Source organism: Populus alba, chromosome 12, assembly GCF_005239225.2.
Source record: "Populus alba chromosome 12, ASM523922v2, whole genome shotgun sequence".
Taxonomy (NCBI): Eukaryota; Viridiplantae; Streptophyta; class Magnoliopsida; order Malpighiales; family Salicaceae; genus Populus; species Populus alba.
Genome location: NC_133295.1, coordinates 13367246 through 13390542, shown reverse-complemented (window position 1 = coordinate 13390542; position 23297 = coordinate 13367246). Strand labels below are relative to the sequence as shown.

At 31.7% G+C, this 23297-nt stretch overlaps 2 protein-coding genes and 5 non-coding genes across 7 annotated transcripts; 6 read left to right on the top strand and 1 right to left on the bottom strand.

Annotated features, from left to right (window-relative positions):
- Positions 1-3623: 3623 nt before the first annotated feature.
- LOC118031181 (BTB/POZ domain and ankyrin repeat-containing protein NPR1) lies at positions 3624-7981 on the top strand. The gene is made up of 4 exons (XM_035035521.2): positions 3624-5096; positions 5690-6443; positions 7083-7280; positions 7502-7981. Exons 1-4 carry the CDS (start codon positions 4548-4550, stop codon positions 7762-7764), a joined length of 1764 nt encoding a protein of 587 aa, XP_034891412.1. The 5' UTR covers positions 3624-4547; the 3' UTR covers positions 7765-7981.
- Positions 7982-9589: 1608 nt separating this feature from the next.
- On the bottom strand, positions 9590-13116 carry LOC118031182 (transcription termination factor MTEF18, mitochondrial). Its single transcript, XM_035035523.2, has 2 exons — positions 10977-13116; positions 9590-10258 (listed from the first exon to the last, which is right to left on the bottom strand). The coding sequence occupies exon 1, from the start codon at positions 12754-12756 to the stop codon at positions 10978-10980; it is 1779 nt and encodes a 592-aa protein (XP_034891414.1). The 5' UTR covers positions 12757-13116; the 3' UTR covers positions 9590-10258; position 10977.
- A 302-nt stretch (positions 13117-13418) lies between these two features.
- On the top strand, positions 13419-13490 carry TRNAD-GUC (transfer RNA aspartic acid (anticodon GUC)). The gene has a single exon. It is a non-coding gene; the product is annotated as a tRNA-Asp (tRNA).
- A 1623-nt stretch (positions 13491-15113) lies between these two features.
- LOC118031201 (small nucleolar RNA U3) lies at positions 15114-15326 on the top strand. The gene has a single exon (XR_004684481.1). It is a non-coding gene; the product is annotated as a small nucleolar RNA U3 (small nucleolar RNA).
- Positions 15327-15919: 593 nt separating this feature from the next.
- Positions 15920-15991, top strand: TRNAD-GUC (transfer RNA aspartic acid (anticodon GUC)). The gene has a single exon. It is a non-coding gene; the product is annotated as a tRNA-Asp (tRNA).
- A 2090-nt stretch (positions 15992-18081) lies between these two features.
- Positions 18082-18295, top strand: LOC118031200 (small nucleolar RNA U3). Its single transcript, XR_004684480.1, has one exon. It is a non-coding gene; the product is annotated as a small nucleolar RNA U3 (small nucleolar RNA).
- Positions 18296-19471: 1176 nt separating this feature from the next.
- On the top strand, positions 19472-19685 carry LOC118031202 (small nucleolar RNA U3). Its single transcript, XR_004684482.1, has one exon. It is a non-coding gene; the product is annotated as a small nucleolar RNA U3 (small nucleolar RNA).
- Positions 19686-23297: the final 3612 nt, after the last annotated feature.

Sequence of the window (23297 nt, the reverse complement as noted above, 5' to 3'; positions counted from 1 at the left end):
TTCAAAAATGCTTTTAATAAAATTTAAATTTAAATTTTATTTTTTATTTTAAATTAATATTTTTTAGGTATTTTTAGATCATTTTGATATAAAAAAAATAATATTTTAAAACATTTCCGAGTAAAAAGCATTTTAAAAAACAACTGTAACCACTCTTTCAAATAGACTCTTAGTCCAGTCGATCTGGCAGGTTAATTCATAACCTAATAAAAACCTAATCTAACTTAAAACATTAAAATAATTAATTTTAAATCAGTCCAAGTTAATTTATATAACCTCTCATCTGGTGATTTAGTTAGGTCAAGGTTCAATATAAGTTTGAGTGATGGTATTTATTGAAGAATTTCACAGGAGGAGGCAAAGAAAGACAAAGGGGAGAAAGAGATGTTCTTCGTGGTAGATAAGGCCATTCATTTTCTCTCGCCTTCTCTTTACTCGATGCCATTCTTTTCTTTCTTGTCTTTTAATTTCTTTACTCATTTTATTTTTCTTATCTACATTTGACTGAAATAAAACCACATCATAAAGTTCATTATATTCTCCGGGTTCTGTACTTCTTTCATAGTTTAATTTGCTTGCCATGTTGGACTATCTTTTTTAATTTAACAAAAAAATATTATAAAATAGAAAGTGAGTAAAAAAAACCAAAAAACTAATTAAATCGAGAAAACTAAAAAAAAATAATTAAAAAAACTAAATCGTAAAAAAAACCAATTTAAATTTAAAAAAAACTGATTGGTTCGGTTTTGATTTTATAAGTTTAAAATTGAAAAAAAAAAATCGAAAAAAACCGAGCAAAACCTGAAAAAAAAACAAAGCCAAGCTGAAAAAACTTGAGTCAAACCGGTTTGAATCGGTTTTGTTTTTTTGTTTTAAAATTTTGATTTGGTTATTTTTTTATAAAAACCAAACCGAACAAAAAATGATCACTCTACTATAAAGAATTATTTTGTATTTTTATTAAATATACTTAGTATATATTTTATATTACAATGCATAATATTGTTATAAAAAATTTCACTTGAAAATATTTTTTTTATTTCTAACACTAACCTATTAAAATTATTTAAAAAAATCAATTTAATTATTTTTTAAGACAGATGCACTCTTAAAAATATAAGCTATTACATTCTCTCAAACGGTTCTTTTTCGTAGATAGAGTTTTAATCTAAAATAAAATTTAAAAATATATAAAAAATACCTTTTCAATTATAATATTGACACCCTATTAAAATAAATATTTTATGAATTAGAAGCACCAAACCCATTACCTAAAATGATTTGAATCCTTGTTTAATCGAAGAGACATCATTCCCCAAAGGGGGAAGGTATGTTGAAGGATGTCATCAACCATCCTTTTCCGGCTAGTTCTGTGGCTCAGTTACATGCACCTACCAAGAAAATCTTCCTGTTAAAGAAATGAATATGCTATTTCCCAATTGAACCCCAAATAAAAACAAATCTCAATTGAGTCCTCCATTTATTAAACATTACTCAATTAGCCCTTGCATTGAAGTTTTTGCCTTCAAAATATTAAGAAAATAAGGACCTATTCTTCTCAGAGTAGCTTTTTTCCCCTAATTTTAAAAGTGGAGATCTTTTATGGCGATGTTCGAATGGATTCGATTAAAAATTTATTTTGTTGGTGGATGCAATTGAGAATCGCATTATATCTACCGGAAAACATGTCCTTTTCCCTGAAGAAACATCTACTGCCATTAAAAAAAAAAATGGTTGCATTTCAAAGCTTTAGGAGGTTTTTAATCTGAAGAGCATTCTTGTCAAGAAATAAAAATTAAAATTAAGGAAATATATGGTAAGATTTGATATCCATGAACAGGTTGTCGAGAATAGGCCCATGGTTAATTTTTGAGACAGCCCATGTATTTCTATAGTCTACATTCGCCGACATGGGCATTTCTTAATTCTGGTGTTTTATTAGAGTTGACTTGACTCCTTTGGGAATATTTTGGTCGGTTAACTGAATTTGGGTTTACAGTAATTATCATATTTATTATATAGCACTTCTATTTGAAACATGTTTTTGTAAAAATTTAATTATTATTTTTTAAATTAATTTTTTATTAGTTTTATTGGATTGTTTTGATGTTTTAATATTAAAATTTAATTTAAAAAAATAAAAAAATATTATTTTAAAATATTTTTAAATAAAATATCATTTTAAAAAATAGTCGTTATGTTTTCTCTCTCTTACACAGATTCTCTCTCACACGTGCGCGCACACACGTTCCTTACCCCACACACACGTCCCTTCTAGTTGGCTCTTGGAGTATTGAAAAGTTTTCCACAATTCTTATCTTTCAATAGTGACGATTTTGGATAGTCACGAGAGTATCAAGGAAGAGATTCGTATTTGTATCATAACAATGATACCTTTTGGTATTATAACTAGCATGATGTATTTTTTTTTTAAATATTATTTGGTATCGTGAAGTTTCTGTTTTTTATCCAATTACGAAGAGAAAAAAATGTATAATATTAACTTCCTATACTAAGCTTCATGTATAATTTTATTTCAAGTATTGATTTTATAAAAAGTCACAATAACATATTTTTTTTATTTAAAAAGACCTGATATTTATTTATTTTGCACGTAAAAATTTATCTCACATGATTTTTCACTAAACAATTATTTTTTGAAACTTATTTTTTAAAATTACAACTAAAATTATTTTTCTTAAATCTATTTTTTAAAACACAAAAGCTATTATAATATCAAACACACACTTAGTATTTTTTACTTAAAAATATATCAAAATTTTATTTTTATTTTTGACACTAACAAATTAAAATCATTAAAAAATATTAAAAAAATTTAATTTAATTATTTTTTAGTCAAACAAACTTTTTAAAAACATTTAAAAGGTTTCTTCTTCTTTAGTAGTTAGACTTTTAATCTTAAATAAAATTTAAAAATATATTTCTTCAAATATTGATAGCCCATTTAGATAGATTTAATTTTAATATATTCATGAATTAGATGCACCCAACCCATTACCTACAATGATTGAATCCTTGTTTAATCCTAGTGACATCATCTCCCATGTTGTCATGGGCCTAATGCCATGTCTATGACTAGACATGGTTAACTTTTTTTTTTTTTTAATAGCAATTCCAAACAATTTTCAACACAAAAACATTGATTGAACCATAATTAATCCAATAATTCTCCATTTACGCCAATTCTGAGGCATGAACTCTTTAATATTCAACAATGATATTTAACTAATTTAGAGATCAAATCAGCTGTCATGATCACAAATTTTTTCCACAACCACGAACAAATTACTTTATTTGAAAAAAATTGTTTGGGACAAGAGTAGAAGTAATTTTTCAAAATAATTTTTTATTTATAAATATAAAAAATTATTTTTAACATAATATATCAAATAATAATAAAAAATTAAAACTTTGCGAAACACCGATGCTCCAATAAATTATTTTATCTACAATGCAAAGACTTTTCATCGTCTTGCCTTATTGAGATGGCTGCAAATGTCTAGCAAAGGTGACGCCATTGACTACGTCAGGAACCCACAGCTCTAAACGATGACGACTCATGAACCGTCACTAAAACGACTTCACATTTCATTAGTCACAGTGTTTTATTTCTCCAAAAAATAATAACAAACACAGCACTTTCTCTCTCTAAAGACTCTGCTTACTCTCTCTTGAAAAACAGTAACTTTGATAGCGAAAAATGAAGTTTCGGTTGTTATTACAGCACATTAGCCACGTGCCCATGATTTTCTTTTAACGCTTACCCCTTTTTGTTATCTAGTTTTCAGTTTCTTGAATTCACAAAAACACTGCCTTGGTGGTTAGTTGGTGTTTGTTTTGTTTCTGGGTTTGGTTTCTTGTTTTGATTTGTTTCAAGTTCGTAGCTTTATTGGGTTCTAAATCTTTTGTGTTTTTTTGATTAAGAATATTTGATAGATCTGGTGAGAATTTATAAGTTTTTTTTTTGTTTTTCTGTTTCCGTTTCTGGGTTGCTGAGATCACTTCACATTTTGTGTTTCTTTAAATTTTGCTGTATTTTATTCACTAAAAAGCATTAGTTTTTGGTTTTATTTTTATGTATAGTATGTTGACTTGGTGGTCCTGGAAATTCAAGCAAGAAAGTTCTTGGTTATGTCATGTTAGTGATTTTGAAGATAAAGTAATGTTTTTGACTTCTTTTTAGGTGAAATTTGATTATAAAGTTTTTGTTTTTGTTTTTGTACACTATGATTTTAAATTTATTTTAGGGTATAATTATTTTGGTAATACCCTTTTTGCACTCAGCAATATTAGTTTTGGTTTATGCTATTTTTTTTTTTTTTGCTTTTTAAGTGTCCCAGATGCCAAGTTCTTCCCTTTGTATTTCTTGTAAGTTTAGGGTTTGGATATTAGCAACCAATAGCATCATAAATTGACAAGTAAGATAGCATATAGTAGTTATTTTTTAATGGTATGATTCAGTAGAGAAACTATGGATCATAGGCTTAATCTCAATAATTTATAGTTGTGTGTTCTCAAGTGGACTAATGGCTAATTTCTCTGAGCTATCATCATCTTTGAGTTTTACTTCATCTTCTCATATGTCAAATGGCTCAATTAGTCACAATATATCCAACTCCTCGGTTGCCGAGGCAGGAACTAGTCTTGAGGTGATTAGTTTAAATAAGCTGAGCTCCAGTTTGGAGCAGCTATTGATTGAGTCTACTTGTGAATATAGTGATGCTGATATTGTTGTTGAGGGTATCGCTGTTGGTGTTCATCGATGTATTTTAGCTTCTAGGAGCAAGTTTTTCCATGAGTTGTTTAGGAGAGAAAAGGGGTCTCTGGAGAAGGATGGAAAACCGAAGTATTGCATGAGTGAATTGTTACCTTATGGAAATGTTGGATATGAAGCCTTCCTAATTTTCTTGAGCTATTTGTATACTGGAAAACTCAAGCCATCTCCAATGGAAGTCTCAACATGTGTTGATAATGTATGCGCTCATGATTCGTGTAGACCTGCTATTACTTTTGCAGTGGAATTGATGTATGCATCATCCATATTTCAAGTTCCAGAGCTGGTTTCACTTTTCCAGGTTAGTTTGTTTTACTGTAGTGTGATACAGATTTTTCAATTCATTATGTATGATGTTTGCGTGCTTGATGAGGTGTGATGGCGCCTCCTAGGCCTTTCTGATTCTGTAATTTGCTTATGGTTTGATTCTTGTGGTGGAATTGAACTTGCCATGACAGTTGTGTGGTATTTGTCTACCCTAGCTAATCTTTTGCTAATACAGTTAATAAACTTTGAGAATTGGAGATCCAACCTGTTTTGCTACCTTCACCCAAGGTGTGAATATTTCAAATGGGTCGTATCAAGCAGTGCGTGCATGATCTGATGTATTAATTCGTTTGATTTCTATGCTGGACTGTGGATGTCAATGCTCAAGCGTAATGAATAACTTGGGAATGGTTGTTTTTCTCAACTATTTTGTTGTAGTATTTCCTCACGTATTCTGGCAGTCAGTAACTATACAAAATGCCATTTTATTAGCTGAGGAAATTATCGAGAATAACTTGACAAGAAAAATTAGGTTTTGGGCCCTTCTATTCATCTCCCAAACTGTCCTTTGGGATCTATAAAAGCAGAAGAGAATTATAGTGATCCAAATCTGCATGTTTTTTTCAGAGACGCCTTCTTAACTTTGTTCGGAAAGCTCTTGCGGAAGATGTGATCCCAATCCTTGTGGTTGCCTTCCATTGTCAATCAAGTCAGCTTATTGCACAATGTGTTGATAGAATAGCAGTGTCTAATCTTGACAACATCTCTATAGAGAAAGAGCTTCCCCATGAAGTTGCAGACAAAATTAAACAGCTCCGCCGCAAACCTATTTCTGATGATGAAAACAACACAGAGGCTGGGGACCCCCTACGTGAAAAGAGAATCAAGAGGATACACATGGCATTGGACTCAGATGATGTTGAACTTGTGAAGCTTCTCCTGACTGAGTCTGATATATCCTTAGATGACGCTAACGCTCTCCATTATTGTGCATCATACTGTGATCTCAAGGTTATGTCTGAGGTGCTTAGCCTTGGTCTTGCTAATGTCAATCTTAGAAACTCGCGAGGTTTCACAGTTCTTCACATTGCTGCAATGCGGAAAGAGCCATCAGTGATAGTTTCGTTGCTGGCAAAAGGAGCATCTGCTTTGGACTTGACATCAGATGGGCAAAGTGCTGTTAGTATCTGCCGGAGGTTGACAAGGCCAAAAGACTATCATGCTAAAACAGAGCAAGGGCAGGAAGCAAACAAAGACAGGTTATGCATCGATATTTTAGAGAGGGAAATGAGAAGGAATCCACTGGGTGGGAGTGCTTCCATCACTTCCCATACAATGGTTGATGATCTGCACATGAAGCTGTTATACCTGGAGAACAGAGGTATATCATCCTGCACATGATAATTTTGGATTCAACTCACTTGTATTTTTTCTAAAGCCAGTATGCAGTTCAAGTGCATGCTCAATGGGACTGGATTATGCTTTTGGATCGCATTGAATTTAAAATTGACTACTTATTTCTTGGGTTAATCTTCAAAATTATGTTCCAGAATACAGTTAACTTGCCTGGTTCCCACGAATTGCAAGATTAATAAGCCAAAATCTGAAATTTTTGGTAATTTTCTTGAAATCTCTTTCTTGCTCATAAAGAGAAGTGTGGGAATGATGTTTTCAATACTCTGTCGAGATACCTAGATATCATCATCACTGACCTTCTGGCTGCTTTATTTGAGCTTTAAGTTCGTTCGTTTTGGTTCTGGGTCCTGCTAATTGTTCTGTCTGCTATTGTTCAAATAGGAGATTTTATGTTCTGTCTATTTTTAGTTTCCTGATCTACCAAGCAGGCTTGATGAAAATAGACATTTTCTCATCACTATTTGATGCTTACTGAGGTGAAGACATCCTATTTATATATGGTTTTAGCGCCTACTGTTCAATTATGATCCTGATATATTCAAATGGGTCCTCTATCATGACTTATAATCAAATGTATGATCAAGTGTTGTGGTGTACATCACAGTGGCGTTTGCACGATTATTCTTCCCTACTGAAGCAAAGCTAGCAATGGACATTGCACATGCTGCAACAACATCAGAATTTGCTGGTCTTGCTGCATCAAAAGGTTCTAGCGGGAATTTGAGGGAGGTTGACCTGAATGAGACACCAATAATGCAGAACAAAAGACTTCGTTCTAGGATGGAAGCCCTAATGAAAACAGGTACTTGCCAGCTTTAAATCCTTTTGTTTGAAAAATCAATCTCAGGACATGTTATAACATATTATCACAGAAGTCCTAAAATTTTGAAGCTAGCTGAAACTGTTGAATCCCCAGGAAGTCCTCACAATTAAGCAAAGCAAACATCACATATGGTCTAGAAAGTTTAAACTATACAGTCTTTGCAACTATTCTCATATGAATTGTGTTTGTCATAATGACAGTGGAAATGGGCCGACGATACTTCCCTAGTTGCTCTGAAGTGCTTGATAAGTTCATGGAGGATGACCTCCCTGATTTGTTTTTCCTTGAAAAGGGCACCCCAGATGAACAAAGAATCAAGAGGACACGTTTCATGGAACTTAAAGAGGATGTTCAAAAGGCATTTAACAAGGACAAGGCTGTGATTAACCGCTCTGTTTTGTCTTCCTCGTCATCCTCATCTTCTCTAAAAGATGGTGTTGGTAACAAGCTCAGGAAACTATGAGGGCATGCCACTTTGTCTCAGATTTAAGCCTTAATATTAGTTAAAGATTTTGATAAGCTTCTCTGTACAATTTTAACCGAAGAGCGAACTAACTCTGTAAGCTCATTTGCCTGTATTATTAAAGCCTTCTAAAGCTTTTATTTCGAAAGCTCATAGAAATTCTCTCTAGTTACCGCAAAAAAACAATAATTATAGAAATTTGCAACTGATTTATTTAGATTTGAAAATCTGATCACCGGATCATGTGTATTGCCATGTCTTTTTCTTTGCCTGCTCTAAGATGGATTACCTCCGAAATTAATACTTCTGTTCGAATACACAAGTGCTTCATCATTTCCTTTTCAACCATGTTGTAGTACCACACGCCTGTCATTGGTTTGCCTATACGGTCATTAAAAGCAGTAAAGATTCCAAAACCTTGGCCCTTCAATAATAATACAGCACTGGATGCTTGTTTAGAATCCATATATTCCATTGAATTGAAAATATTCGATTTCTGAGTAAAAAGCTTTCCTGGAAAGTAGGATGCCACTACTTCTAGAGTGAAGCAAGAATCTTGTACTAATGCAGTCATAGCAAGATAAGAAGAGGAACCAGACATTGACTGGTTATTGCAATCTCTCCTTCTACAAAAGGAGCTGCTTTATTCCCTTGTCTTTCTGACCTATCTTTGAAGGAGACGGGGTTTGTGCTAGAAAATTAGGTATAGCTGCGCATCATTTTCCTTTACATCATGAGAACGTGTCTTAGGTATCTGCCATGTATTTTTTTTTTCCTTTACATTTAACCAATGACTTGTAAAACTGAAACCCAGTTTTTTATGTTGTAGTAGTGTGAATAGGGTGTCTTGTTTACAACGAACTTTTGCTCATCAACTATCAACTTCGTGCCTTGTCTTGGAAAAATAAACTGTAAATGTTGAGTTCTGCAATGGGAGAGTTGTGTCCACAGATTCATACCATTCATAGAGAACTACCATCGTGTTGCTATCAGAGATGGCAATGTTATCTGAATTTGATAGGTAATAATTCAATCTGATTTGAATGGAAACCTGCAGTGGACTTGTGTCCACACATGGATAGCCAAGGCACATTCCAGATAGATTATATTTAGGCGTGACATGAATTTTTTTTTTTTAAAGGAAGAAGAAGTTGGTATTTTTTATAGTAAATTTTAAATAAAAAAGAATTATTCTTCTTTTTTTTATTAGGTCACCTTTGATAACATCAATGCATGTAAACCCGTCAATAATATAATAAAATGGTTGAATTAAGTGTATTTTTATAATCTTTTAGTCCATTTATTTGGAAAAAAACTAACATCTTCATAAAAATATTAGAAAATAATGAAAATAACTAACACATATTAGTGTATGGAATGTGAAATATTGGCAATCTCTTTTAAATTAACGAAGAAAATGTTTATATCGTTTTATTAGATTATATCATGACAAGTCATATTTGACATGTAACAAGTAATTTCATACAAAATTTTGAATTTATTATCTTATAATTAAAATACCGTGCTCCCTTTATTTTCTTATCTTGGAAGCTAGGAAATGCAAGCTTTTAAGATTCTTTGATTTGGTGAAAGAAAACTTATAGTTCAAGGCTACAAAAATTAACTATAGCTTGGGGTTCAAGACTATAAAAATTAATTATAAATCATTTTTTCTTGAAACAATTGCTTCATAAATTTACCCTAAGTTTTAGATTTTTATCTACAATCATTGCATTATTTATAATAAACTAAAATTATAGGGAAAAAAATGATGCATGGGTGCCTATCTAGTTGACCTGTAGAAAATGAGGAGGAGATAGTGCTCGATGGAGAAAATAGAAGAATATGATTTAACATTGCATTTGTACATTAAATATGGATAGGGCTCGCACACCCACGTTACACCGCCAAGATGGAACTGACACAGCCACATGCACTGATACAGTTGCATATTGTCTGGAGCACTCTGCTATGATGTGCAGTCAAAACCTTATGACGTATAGATACCCTTATCCTTGATTTACTCCCCGGTATTTGTCAGCTAAAGCTTTCAACATGGACGGCTGCTTCAAAGATGGAGGATGGATCTTGGGGATGGTACTTTCGTAGTTCCAAAACCAGACTAACGGGCAAGTCTAAAATTACATCTATGGATGAGGAAAGGGGGATCACAATGGTTACATTTTTTAGAAAAGGAAAATGATGAAGAAATTTTTGGTTGCAGTGTTGATTGCGAGCATGATCGTTTCTCATTTCGATGGTGTGGCGTCTGACGCTTTTGATTGCTAAGACCATATCACTGGGTGCGTTCAACCAAACACAAGACTTGTGCACGGCTGAGAGATCAAATGCAGGATAACATGTGATCCATATTCTGCAATGGAGAGTCACATAGGTTGAAGAACTTGAAGTCTCATACAAATTATAGCTGGAATCTATTTATGGAATAATTTGTAGCCTTGAATGCTTTCCCGCCTTTTGTTCTTCTTGTCATCTGTTATGTTGGCACAAATCTTGTCAAGCAGAGGTTGATGAAAAGAAAATATTTAATAAAGAATAAATCCCATGAATTGGTCATGGTCCTTTTGTTTGTGATAGAGATGACAATTGGAAAATCACTAATGAAACTTCAGTTATTGCAAGAAAATCTGTAGCTTTTTGTTTTTCTGCCTTGCAACTAGATGATCATTTCCCAGATGGAAAATACAAATTCATCTTTCAACCTATAAACATCAGTAAAGTGCTTAGCGTTGTGGTGAACAAGCAATTAAAAGGAAAATAAAGTAGGAAACAAACATGAAGTGGAAGAGAAAAGAAGTCATTATAATTATCTGGAATGAAGAAATTCCTCAGAATCCTAGAACATTAAAACAACAAATAACCTCCATAAATTAAATGAATTTTTCAAAAAAGAGACATTTTGATTAGCAGGCTGGCCACACATGCAAACACAGAAGATATGCTGCTAGACAAATTGAAATCCTTGTGCATGCATTAATGTGTGCCATCTAAAATCTGCAAGTTGAGCTACACCAAGAACCATCTTATTGTGAGCTACGGAGAACATGAGATGGATGATTTATAAGAAAATTATTAAAAAGTATGGCAAACAGAAAGATGTTCAGCAATTAGATCGGTAGGAATGAATGGCTGGCATCAGTTTGACTAAACGATAAAAATAAACTGTACACAAACTTAAAAGTTGAACTAGCCTTAGCTTGATGCTGACGTGTTCCTTAAACTTTCCCACATTGCTGGTCCTTCAGGATGGACATCTACAAAATATTTTATGAATCGTGCGTCTGAACATGCAAGGATAGTGCTCAAGGACAATTTGGGTTTTGCTGCACCTTTTTCCTTCAGCCAAGTATACATTCTAAATCTAAGATTAATCCTCTCCATGTCGTAGCATAAATATGATGGGAATGCCATCAGTGAGTTGACCGAGCAGCCTAAGTTTGTCAGGCAATCAATCTTCTTTTCAATTACATCTTTGGACTGGTTTAGCACCATGGGAGCTTGTTTGATGAAGCTGGAGACAACATTGTAGTCCAAACCAGCTTGTACCAGGCAATCAAACCTCTCTTGTAATTGATCTCCTCTACCTCGAAACATTTTTAGAGCTCTTGCCATCTCATCTGAGTTCTCAACATACCCCAATCTCAACAAGAATGCTGTTTTCTCCAATTTGTTAGTAGGACCCCGGGAGGATAACATTTTGCTGCTTTCAACTTCTGATTTAGAATCCAAATGGAACAGCTCCAGTGGGTTTTCCATGAGGATTTGGCATAAACTATCTTTCTTATCTTTGAATTGTCTACGAAGAGTTACAGGTCCTTTTAAAGCAGCAGAGCACAGAAGTTCCATTTGTGTAGATATGATGTTTGCAATGTCTTCTACTCCCATTCCAATGCCCAACAAGATATGAATTCCCCGCAAAAGATTCTTCGCACGCTTGGCTGACAAGATTTGTGGATATTGTGTGAACAATGAATAAATCGCATTAACCTTAAGGCCCAACTTAAGTAACCGACCAAACAACAAATAAACTTTCTTCCCAGAACCTTCAAACACTAACACAGGATTCGTTTTCAACAGATCACGGAATTGCTCCTCACTATAACCTACTTTGTCAAGAAAATATATTGTGTCGATCAGTCTTTTCCAATCATAAGACTCTTTAGCAGACAAGTATCCTCCAATCAAATCATTCTTTAGTCCAGCTCTATTTAATCTCCCAAGAACATTAACAAACTCTCTATCAACACCACCAATAAGGAGAGATGGGCAACAACTAACAAGCTTGACAACAGTGGTTTTGCTTAGACCCAAGTTTTCATAAGCCAGAAGTTTCAATTTCAATACCCCATAATTATATCCGAAAATCTCTCTTGCTTCCTTGTACATCCTACCAATCTTACTACGGGGAATTCCATAATTACACAAAACATGAAAGTTCTCAAGCAACATATCATTATCAACTAGATACATCAAATGCGGTGGAAGAACCGAAGGAACCTCAGATGGCCTCAAACCTAAACTCTCAAAGAACGGCTCAAACTCATTAATTGGATTATACCTAAGAAATTTATTCAACAACCGCACAACGTCTTTATCATTATCAATCTTGGTGAGCAAATTTTCAATAAAATGAGGTGAATTCTTGCTAATATGCTCTGCATCATTGAAATCAAAGTTCCTAGTGCAATGCAAGTAATCAAAGAGAACACGTTGAGCATCAGTTCTCGCAACCCGTGAGACACGAGTACTATAAAGAGTAACAGGTGATTGAACTGACCCAGAATGTGAAACTTTTGCATTCTGGGACGATCTGGAACTGCAAAGGCATTGAACTTTAAGGGAACTGAGAAAAGGGTTTTGCTTTTTATAGGAAATTTCAATATCAACAGGAGAGAAAACAAGAGATTTATTGACTTGAGCTATCATTTCAGAGAACTTAGACACCCTTTTATTGATTATAGTCAATATCATGGCAAGGATGTAAAACAAGGAGGCAAAGAGAGTAAAAGGAGAGATTAAAACCTACAAGAGATTGGATCTTTTTGAGGAATTGTGAAGTGGGTAGACCACAAATTTGCACAAATCAAATTGAAGACAGAAACCATGAAAATCAGTAAAAAGCTTGAGTTTTGGGGTTGCTTACCTTTGGAAATTGATTGTTTTATATCCACTATTCTCAACCCAGAATATGAATTCCTTGGCTCAAGAAAAGAATTGAGATGGGAAAATTATTACTCCGTCAGACTTAAAACCCTAGGAGGAGAAGGGTTTTGGCTGTGGGTTTCCTGTTCATAGCCTTCTTTTTCTTTCTTTATGTGCTTTCTAGTCCTTGAACTATTTGACATTATTTAATTTCATCACTCTACAATTTACAAGGTGTTGGTTAACTAAGTTCCTCCTCTTAAGAATTCTGTATAATAATTTTAACCCTCCATCCACCATATTTAATAAAACATTTCGATTTTAAAAAATTTCTTTATTTGAGGAAAAATAAATTTTAAAATAAAAAACATTAAGTAGTTAAAACTAAAAATATTTATTGTTATTGAAAATTAAGTCAATGAAGTTATTCTTGTGAGAAATCATTGAAGCTTTATTCAATATTATTAATTTCAGCGGTTGATCTCAACAAAGTCGTTGTAGTATAGTGGTAAGTATTCCCGCCTGTCACGCGGGTGACCCGGGTTCGATCCCCGGCAACGGCGTTTTTTCTTTTCAATCTTATACATATTTCCCATTTTGAATTACTACGATTAAAACTATTAATTTGTTCGTGATTTTAATTATATATATTTTTTTTTTCTCTTTTACAGAATTTTTTTTGTTAACATGGTCTTTTTTTTTTTTTTTGTTTATACAAGGTATCTCTCTCATTTGTGTTTTTCTAAATTTCTTGAAATAGTGAAGGCCATATTGCAGCATAAAATTGTTTGCTTAAAAATATTATTTTTTTTTTTAAAATAATTTTTTAAAATTTTTTTCAGATAATTTTGATGTTCTGATTTTAAAAATAAATATTTAAAAAAATATATTTTGATATATTTTCAAGCAAAAAGTATTTTAAAAAACAATTATTATTATAATACCAAACATGCTTACTTGATAATTTTTTTTTTTTATTTTAACACGTAACTAATCTCTCTAATGAAAATTTAAATGTCTTGATTGGTAAATTTATTTGAATCTAAGAATACAATTAGAAAAGTTCACTTGTCATTAAATCTTCAAAAATAGTTAATTACGTGATTATTTGCTTTGATGAATGCAACTTTGAACGCAATTTACATCTTTGAAAGTTTTTTTTTATAGTAAACAATGAAGTTTTAAATATTATTTTAAAAGTTGATGCTTTTATTGGAAATATATTATTTTTTTAAATTTAAATATTTAAATTAAAAACATATTTTATTTCACATTAAAAAAGTATATTTTTTTTCTTGTGAATATAAAATATATATATTAATGAATTTTTAATTCTATATTGAAAAAATAAAATTTTTTTCTAGTATTTATATATTAAACTTTGATAAGAGATAATAACCAATAAAAAAAGAGTTGTAAACTCAAGATTTAAGGTTTAGTTGAAGAAGAGAAATGTGTGAGTTACAACTCTTTAATTTTCCCATTTAATTTCTATCAACCTATAAATACTCAAAAAATATTTATCCTCTTCAACCTGTTAAGTTCTTTGTATTTTTTTTCTTATTTATCTTGTCGTTTCTTTAAAGGAAGAACCTATTAAATCATGTGAAAGGCATAAGTGAAATACTATGTTCAAGATTCATTACATTATAGATTGAAATAATATAATGATGATTTTATTCTTGTAAAAAAAATTCAAATAACTTACCATGGAGGGGAATAAGGTCTTTTGTGCAGGATTTATTGGACATTATTAGTTGATCGAGGATAAATTAGTTTGTTTATTTTTTTAACATAATAATTTAATTATCCTTAAAAACAAATAAAAAATATTTAGCTTTCAAGCTTTTAAAAAAACTAAGAGGCAACAGCAAAACATTATAGTCCAAAGCTATAATATTTAGCTTGAAACTCTTGACTATTACACTCCAAAGAAGCCTCCTAGTTGGTGTCCCTCTAAAATTAACAAATACCACCGCAATAACAACGCCGCAGATCAGGGGGTATCCTAGTACTTTCACGGAACTCTCCTCTGGATTTAATCAGGACTTTGAGAAGCACGAGGCGCGCAAACTTTCTTCTTCTGGACAAATATACCCTGGAACGAAGCATTAACAAGAATCCCACATCGGAAACAAACGAAGGAGTAAAATGGGTAATATAGCGGTGGAGGAACTAGTTTAGTCACGACCTTACTTGAACAGGATCTGTTCTATAGGATCGTACCTCTGTATCCTTTAACACTAAGGAGACAGGAACCTAAGTCTGGTTGATGAAACATGACCGTGTGATCATAGCGTGAGTAATGGCTTGACGATTCTTGTGATCATCATGGCTGTAGAGGATCGTTCTCCAGTCATGTTCTGGCTGGGGATGATCATGCGGTTGTCTGACAGGCTAAATATAAGTTTTTGCTTTAAATCAAATCATTATTTAGTCCAGCTCCTTGTAATCTCTGGAGAACATTGACAAATTTCAGGATCTCAATGCTAAAAAATGAGATTCGTTGTATAATGATTCTATATTATGGTTGACGACACAAGAAAAAACAAATAAGAAAACATTTTTACCTCAACTGTTCATATAATGTTTTTGTGGGAATAAATTTTTTATGCACAAATAATTTTTTTTTTCTACAGAGACAATTTTCACTAATGTGCAAGAACCATGCCATTACACGTCAACCAACAAACAATTATGACTATTCAATATTTTTTTTCTCGAGAATTTTATGATTATTTAATAGCATTATACATCAACCAATAAAAAACTAACTTGAGCATTTGAGAATTTTATTATTACACATTAAAAACCTTGATTACTCCATTTGTATCTTGTATCTTTACACTTTAGAATATTCTAGTATTATTTTTAAAAAAAATGGAAAATATTGAATTTCTAGCTTTTGTAGTGGTCAAATAAAGTCATATGGCACATGCTCCAGTAATTAAATGAATAAATTATTTTAATAGCTGCTCATTATCTCAACGAAGTCGTTGTAGTATAGTGGTGAGTATTCCCGCCTGTCACGCGGGTGACCCGGGTTCGATCCCCGGCAACGGCGCTTTTTCTTTTTTAGTCTTATACATATTTCCTATTTTGATTACTTCGATCAAAACTATTAATTTGTTCATGAATTTATTAATCGAAGATTTTCTCATTCCCCCCCCCCTAAATTTCTTGAAATAGTAAATAATTATTTTTTTTTCGTTTTAACACAACTAATCTCTCTAATGAAAATTTAAATATGTCCTGATTGGAAAAATTATTTGAATCTAAGAATACAACTCGAAAAGTTCACTTGTCATTAAATCTTCAAAACACAGTTAAGTAATAATCATACATGTGATTATGTGCTATGTTGAAGAGATCAATGAACACAATTTGAATCATATGATCAATGAACACAATTTTTGTCAAACAAAACTATCTTAATTCAAAAATAAAATTTAAAAATAATTTTATATTATTCTGTTAACACATTCATGCAACTAAAATGACGAAATTTAATGATTTCAAATAATTCAAGGGCCTCAAGTTTCATAACTCGTTTCTGCTCTTTTTTCTTTTCTTTTCTTTTCTTATCAGATAAATCATGGTTACTAAACATAAAATGGCCCTAACACCAATTCACATAGCCATTTAGGATCATGAGATACCTACATACCGAAGTCTAAATACAGTCCCGATACAAAAGCAACTAAGAGAAAATTCAAGCTCTCTCAATGATCAAGTTCAACCAAAAGGTGTCTGTATATATACAGGGTGGAGCAAGAAAAAATAAATTAAAAAGGGTCAGATTAAAAAAAATATTTTAAAAATACTAAAATTTTAGTTATTTTACTACTAAAATTATAAACATAGACAATAAAAAAAACTGGAAAAAAACATTTTCTTGCAATAGTGGGGACTCTGCCTCTGCCATTATATGTGTGTGTAAGAGTATGATATATGTACCTTTTTTTATTCCTAAAGTTATGCCACTAATCATTAGTAATCACGTTGTGAGGGTAAATTAAACTAAAATCAAAGTTTAGTCATAAGATGTTGTAACAATCCCATTTAAAACAGTTTTCAATGTGATTATTATGAGGAGAATTGTTTTCTAATCTAAAATTCTGGTAGAGTTTTTTTTATAAAAATATAAGTATAAAGTTATCAATAACAAACAATGAATTATGATAATTTTTATTATTTTATCAAACTGTAGCGCTTTTAATCACATATTCAATCAATATTAATTATTTTTTGAAGTGTTTTTTTAATGGAAAATACATCAAAATAATTATTTTTATTATTTAAAAATTATTTTTGATATTAACTTATAAAAAATTTTGAAAAACATATAAAAAATAACTTAATAAAAAAAATCAAAATTTTAAAATAGATTATTTAAAATGATTTTCCAAACAGCTCTGTTAGGATCATACCTCTTTATCCCCTAACACCAGGGAGGTAGGAACCTAAACCTGGTTGATGAGCCATGACCGTGTGATCATATAGTGGGTCATGGGTGGATGATGCTTGTGATCATATTTGCTGCAGAGGATCGTTCACTCAGCCCTTGATATGGCCAAACAATTGCAAAAGAGTAATGAAAGTGAATATTTTATATACATTATTTAAATACTTTTTAAAAAATAACAAATATTTAGAAACTCTTATTTTAAAGATTGCTTAGTATTATGATAGTCTTAATTATTTACTAATCATCGAGAAAATCAAACGAATTATAATCAGCTAAATTCTTCAATTTAATTTCTTACGACAATGCGAACCTTCCCTTCACGGAGCTCATTTAAAATAAAATTTTTAATCCATTTATGTTTTCTTTCAAGTAAGAAACGGCCATTACACTCACGATTTGGGCTGTGAGATTAATAATTAGAAAGACAAATGTCATGCCCTGTTCACATGTAATGGTCTGCGAGATGACCACAGACACAATATTCACCTTACAATTTTTTTTTATTTTTTTACTTTAAATTAAATTTTGTATTTTCTCAAGACCATGAGAAGCACGAGGCGCGCAAGCTTTCTTCTTTTGGACAGAAATACCCTGGAAGGCTGGAACGAAGCATGACAAGGATCCCACATCGGAAACAAACGAAGGCGTAAACAAAGTAATAAAGCGGTGGAGGGAAAGATATTATCACGACCTTACTTGAACAGGATCTGTTCTATAGGATCGTACCTCTGTATCCTTTAGCACTAAGGAGACAGGAACCTGAGTCTGGTTGATGAAACATGACCGTGTGATTATAGCGTGAGTAATGGCTAGGTGATCCCTGTGATCATCATGGTTGTAGAGGATCGTTCTCTAGCCATTAATTTGGCTGGGGATGATCATGCGGTTGTCTGACAGATCTTCTTCATCTTTTTATTTTTTGCTTGCCTAGCCCCACTTAAGCCATCGAGGATCCAGAGAACACGAGCAAAACTAATCCCGATGATTTTCAAGATCTCAATGCTCAACCCGACACGTCTTTTGTGTAGAGATACATAGTCCTCAAGCAATTTGATGGCTCCTTCCAGTCACACCCTTATGAAAAAACCCATCATGGGTGCTCTGCAAGTGCCACTCCTGAATTGTCCCCGTCCACTGGAAACTCTTAGCGATCCCACGGCCTACGGCTTCGAAGGTACAGTTCTAAGAGACCATGAATCAAGCAACTACTTGAAGGCAGTGAACAAGGTTTGAGGCAAATTCAAAGATGGTTGGTTGGAAAGTACAAGAATGGGGGAATCAGTTCTGGCCATTGCTTGCCTCACCATCCGTACACTTATGGAACCACGAAAACACTTTGGAAAGAAGCATGTTAGGGCCGAAGAAGGCCTTGACTGCCGTGTAAAGAAGTTTTGCAGGGCTCCCCTCCTGGTTAGATAGACACAAGACAATGGATATATGCACAGCCGCTAAACTCTTGTGTCTGTAGTTACCATTCATCATCATTGACGAACACCTTATTGAAGTCCAATGTTTCTTGTGGCAAAGACGCTGCAAAAGCCATACGCACTTTCTTTTATCTGCTCTTCAGTACAAAGTTAACTTACCAGGCTCAGCTCACAGCTGCTTAAGGAGTACATATCCAATGGCCAGTAGCTCAATGGTCACAGCCGAAGACAATCTGATTTGTTCAAAGAGTTCGTGACAAATTTTGGCCAATTCAAGATCTAATTCTGCAAATAGGGCAACTCTAATGTCATCGGTATGGCTACTGCCAAGCATAAAGTGTAATGGAAAACCTGTAAAAGCTTGAAACTCTCGACTATTACACTCCAAAGTAGCCTCCTAGAGTCGTACTAGGTGTCCCTATAGAATTAACAAATACTACCGCAATAACAACTCTGCGGCTAGGGGGTATCCTAGTACTTTCACTTCACTCTCCTTTGGATTTTATCGGGACTTTGAGGAGCACAAGGCGCGCAAACTTTCTTCTTCTGGACAAATATACCCTGGAACGAAGCATTAACAAGAATCCCACATCGGAAACAAACGAAGGAGTAAATAGGGTAATATAGCGGTGGAGGAACTAGTTTAGTCACGACCTTACTTGAACAGGATCTGTTCTATAGGATCGTACTTCTGTATCCTTTAACACTAAGGAGACAGGAACCTAAGTCTGGTTGATGAAACATGACCGTGTGATCATAGCGTGAGTAATGGCTTGATGATTCTTGTGATCATCATGGCTGCAGAGGATCGTTCTTCAGTCATTGATTTGGCTGGGGATGATCATGCGGTTGTCTGACGGACTTATATCTCTTTTTCATTTTTGGATCTAAGTGGCCTCAGGCGCATTTTAAAAATTAAAAAAAAAACTCTATTATTACTCAGGTAATAGGTTTGTTTTCATCAAATGAAAAAATTACAGTGATAATAAAATAGATAAAAAATAATATTATTTAAATAAAATTACTGTGAATCAATCTTATTTACCATCATGGATAATAATCGAGTTTCTTGAATAATATAATGAAGATAAATTTTTGAACGATGAAACAAAAAAAAAGTCTGATCTTTACAAATTTTTGACCTTTTATTATTAGACTGAAATTATTATATATAAAAAAATATGAAATTCAATACCATATAAATATTAAATGATGAAAATAAATAAATTAATTAATTATGTAAAAAGATCCAAAATAAAAATAACAATTAAAAAAAAATTGAGGACAATTATAACTGATAATAAAAGTAAATTTAACAAGATAAAAATAATAAAAAAAATTAAAATTCACCATTGATGAACAGAAAAGAATGTGATGTCGCTTTCAACAACATGGTGAGAGGTCATTGTTGGCTACCAGGAGGCACCACAAGCATCTTTTGAAGTATGCCGGCACATCCTACGCCTTAACACATGTGTCAAACACTTCTTAAGTTTTTTTATTTAAATAATAATGATTTGTTTTTAATATATCAAATTGTCCTCGATGAATATTGTAATAACAAAAAAAATTAGAGTGAACTGATCAAAAAAGCTCTAAACACATGGTTTAATTGTTTTTTGTTTAAAAAGTAAACTTGTTATTTTACTGTATTTAAAAAATACAAAAAATATAAATACCCTCAATTCCAGCTTTAAAAATTTTAATTTGAAAGATAATTAGATAAATTTAACGTGGTTAGGAAAAAAAAATCTATACCCCTGATCATTTTTTGATAACTAATAGTATATGAGAAAAAAAATCACAATACTTCAAATACAAAGACATTTATTTTCTTGAGAAAGAGCAAAAATGATAATTATACAATAGCTGTGAATAAAAAAAAGTACCAATGAGTTTACAGTTTGGTTTTTTTGTTATTACCCGAAATCACATTTTAATGTTCTTCATAAGTATTTTAAATCACCTTAGAAGTGACATATCACCCCCATTCTAAATTCTCTTGACCTATCTTACCTAATTTAGACAAGAAAACTCAACGACTATCAATTTAGGTAAATAAAAAAATAAAAAATCAACAACTATCATTGTTTCTCCTGTCCAACCCACTAAAAGCATCCAAGAAATATAACATTGTTCCATTCCTCCACTTTATATCTCAACTGGTTCATTGGCTGTAATCCGCCATGCATTGATAATTTTTTTAAAATATAAAATAATATTTAGAGGGTAAATAATTTTTTTGACCATGTTATTGAATTTAGTTTAACGAATCAATTTTGAAATCACACGAGAGTTGACCCAAATTAAATTGTTTAATTAGTGAGTAAACTTGTCAAACTTATAAAACAAGTAACCTAAGCTAGCATACTCAACTTGCAAACCAGGTTATGGACTCCAATATGATTATAATATTTTTTTCAAAATTATTTTTTATTTAACTACTTGATGAAAAAAATATTCGATCGCAAAATAAAACATCAACCTAGTAATGAAATATTGCAAGAAATTAAGCGACAAATGAATATCAAAATATTTCACATCACGAAACGAATAATTTACCTTGTTGTGTTTAATGAATTTCTCTATTAAAATAAACTTGTAATAAAAATACATAAAATTTATAACACAAACCGACATGCACATAAAAATTACTGAATAAAAAAAAAAATGCAAGGCTGCATAAGTGCACATATGAAAAATCTTATAAAAAAATCAATATTTTTTTTAAATTAATCCATATAAAATAAAATAAAAATCACATATGAATCATACATATTTCTTTAAAATTTAAACACACCCAGTATCATTAAAAAATCATCACAAATTAATGAAAACATAAACCTAAAATTTATTTGAAAAATAAATCAACTATTGCATTGTTTCCTCACTAGCGGACACTTTTTTTCTCTGAGATGGAATCTGACAACATCCTGTCTTTCTCCTCTAACCAAAAAATAAGTAAAATAAAGTTTGGTATCAAATTAAATTTTGTAAAATTCAAGAGACTGATTGCTTAACAACTAAAAAAGATGGGGGGCTCAAATGAATTTTTGACTGAAATTTTCAATTTGCCACCTATGTTATTTACTTTTCTTTCAATTTAACCCTCCCCTATAAAAAAATACAATTGGACTCTAATTTGCTATCTAAAGGGCTTAGTGATGCAAAAAAAAAAAAAAAAACACATTTAAGAATTAAATTGAAATTTTTCAAAATTATGCTATTGTAATCTACAGTAAAATACAAGAGGATATATAATATTTTTATGAATAGTAAAAACACCATATATTTTAGGCTTATGTATAATAATATTATTGCAATGTAAGCTAAATGACTCAACCATCTATCTAAAAATAAAGTGAAACGTTTAATGGATAAGTTTATAGACTAGATAAACAAGATAAAATCTATAAGGAAATATGAATATATTAAGTGATTTTTTATTTTCTATTCAATCATTAAATCATACTCAGATTTTAATAAGATATCCTACAAATCTTATTTTTTATGGGCTTGGCCAGGTAGAGCTAGCTAAGATAAGGAACATATTAATTTAGCCTTGGAGATTTTATTTTAGTTATTTTCGGATTTATTTATATTTTCTTAGTTATTTTGATTTTTTTTTCCTTTTTAACTTATAATGGTTTAACCACTATATAAATAGTTGGTGTGTTATTTTCAAAATAATCTTATGAATTATTAAATTCTAGAATATTTTTTTTTCTGTATAGTTTATATTTTAATAAATTATAATTCTATATTTTCATCATAAGTGAGGTAAAAAAAGGGCAAAACAAAAGAGGGGGAAAAAAAAAAACTACAATATCCATCATCCGAACTCAAGTCCACACGTATTGCCACCCTACCACCCACCCGATTCCTGCTTGTGTTCTTTATGAAAATCTACAAATCAGTCCCTTGACTATAAAATTGTTTCCATTAAATCCCCTACAACTTCAAAATTAGCAATGTTATGTAAAACTATCAATCCTTACTCAACATTACCCTCTCTTTCCCTGCATCATATTCAATCCGAAGAATCCATCTATTATGCAATTCTCCTTGCATATGGGAATGTTAGCACCATTTCTAATGTTATTAAATCTAATTATGAAGAAAAATAATCTCAAATACTCAGATAATTTCAAAAATACACGACCTACATTTTATGGAAAGCTTTTTTCCCTTAATTTTTTCAATTTTATTATCATTATTGAATTATATTAATCTTCCATGAATTGAGAAAGTTAAAAAATCCATTGAATTCCAAAAAAATACAATTAATTGTTTATTGGTGATGGCACACCAAGAGTCCCTAAAAAACAAATGCCAGCAGTGTTAGGGAGTTATTTGTTAATTTAAAAAGGTAAGGACCAAAATCGTAAAAAGATACATAATTGAGGGATTGAGTTGTAGTTTCTTTTATTTTTTTATTCAACTTTTATTTATTGCTTCGGTTAGAGATTCCCATT

Coding starts and splice junctions, on each gene's coding strand:
- LOC118031181 (XM_035035521.2), top strand. CDS start 4,548: ATGGCTAATTTCTCTGAGCTATCATCATCTTTGAGTTTTACTTCATCT. Junction 5,097..5,689: donor AGCTGGTTTCACTTTTCCAG/GTTAGTTTGTTT, acceptor TGTTTTTTTCAG/AGACGCCTTCTTAACTTTGT. Junction 7,281..7,501: donor GGAAGCCCTAATGAAAACAG/GTACTTGCCAGC, acceptor TCATAATGACAG/TGGAAATGGGCCGACGATAC.
- LOC118031182 (XM_035035523.2), bottom strand. CDS start 12,756: ATGATATTGACTATAATCAATAAAAGGGTGTCTAAGTTCTCTGAAATG.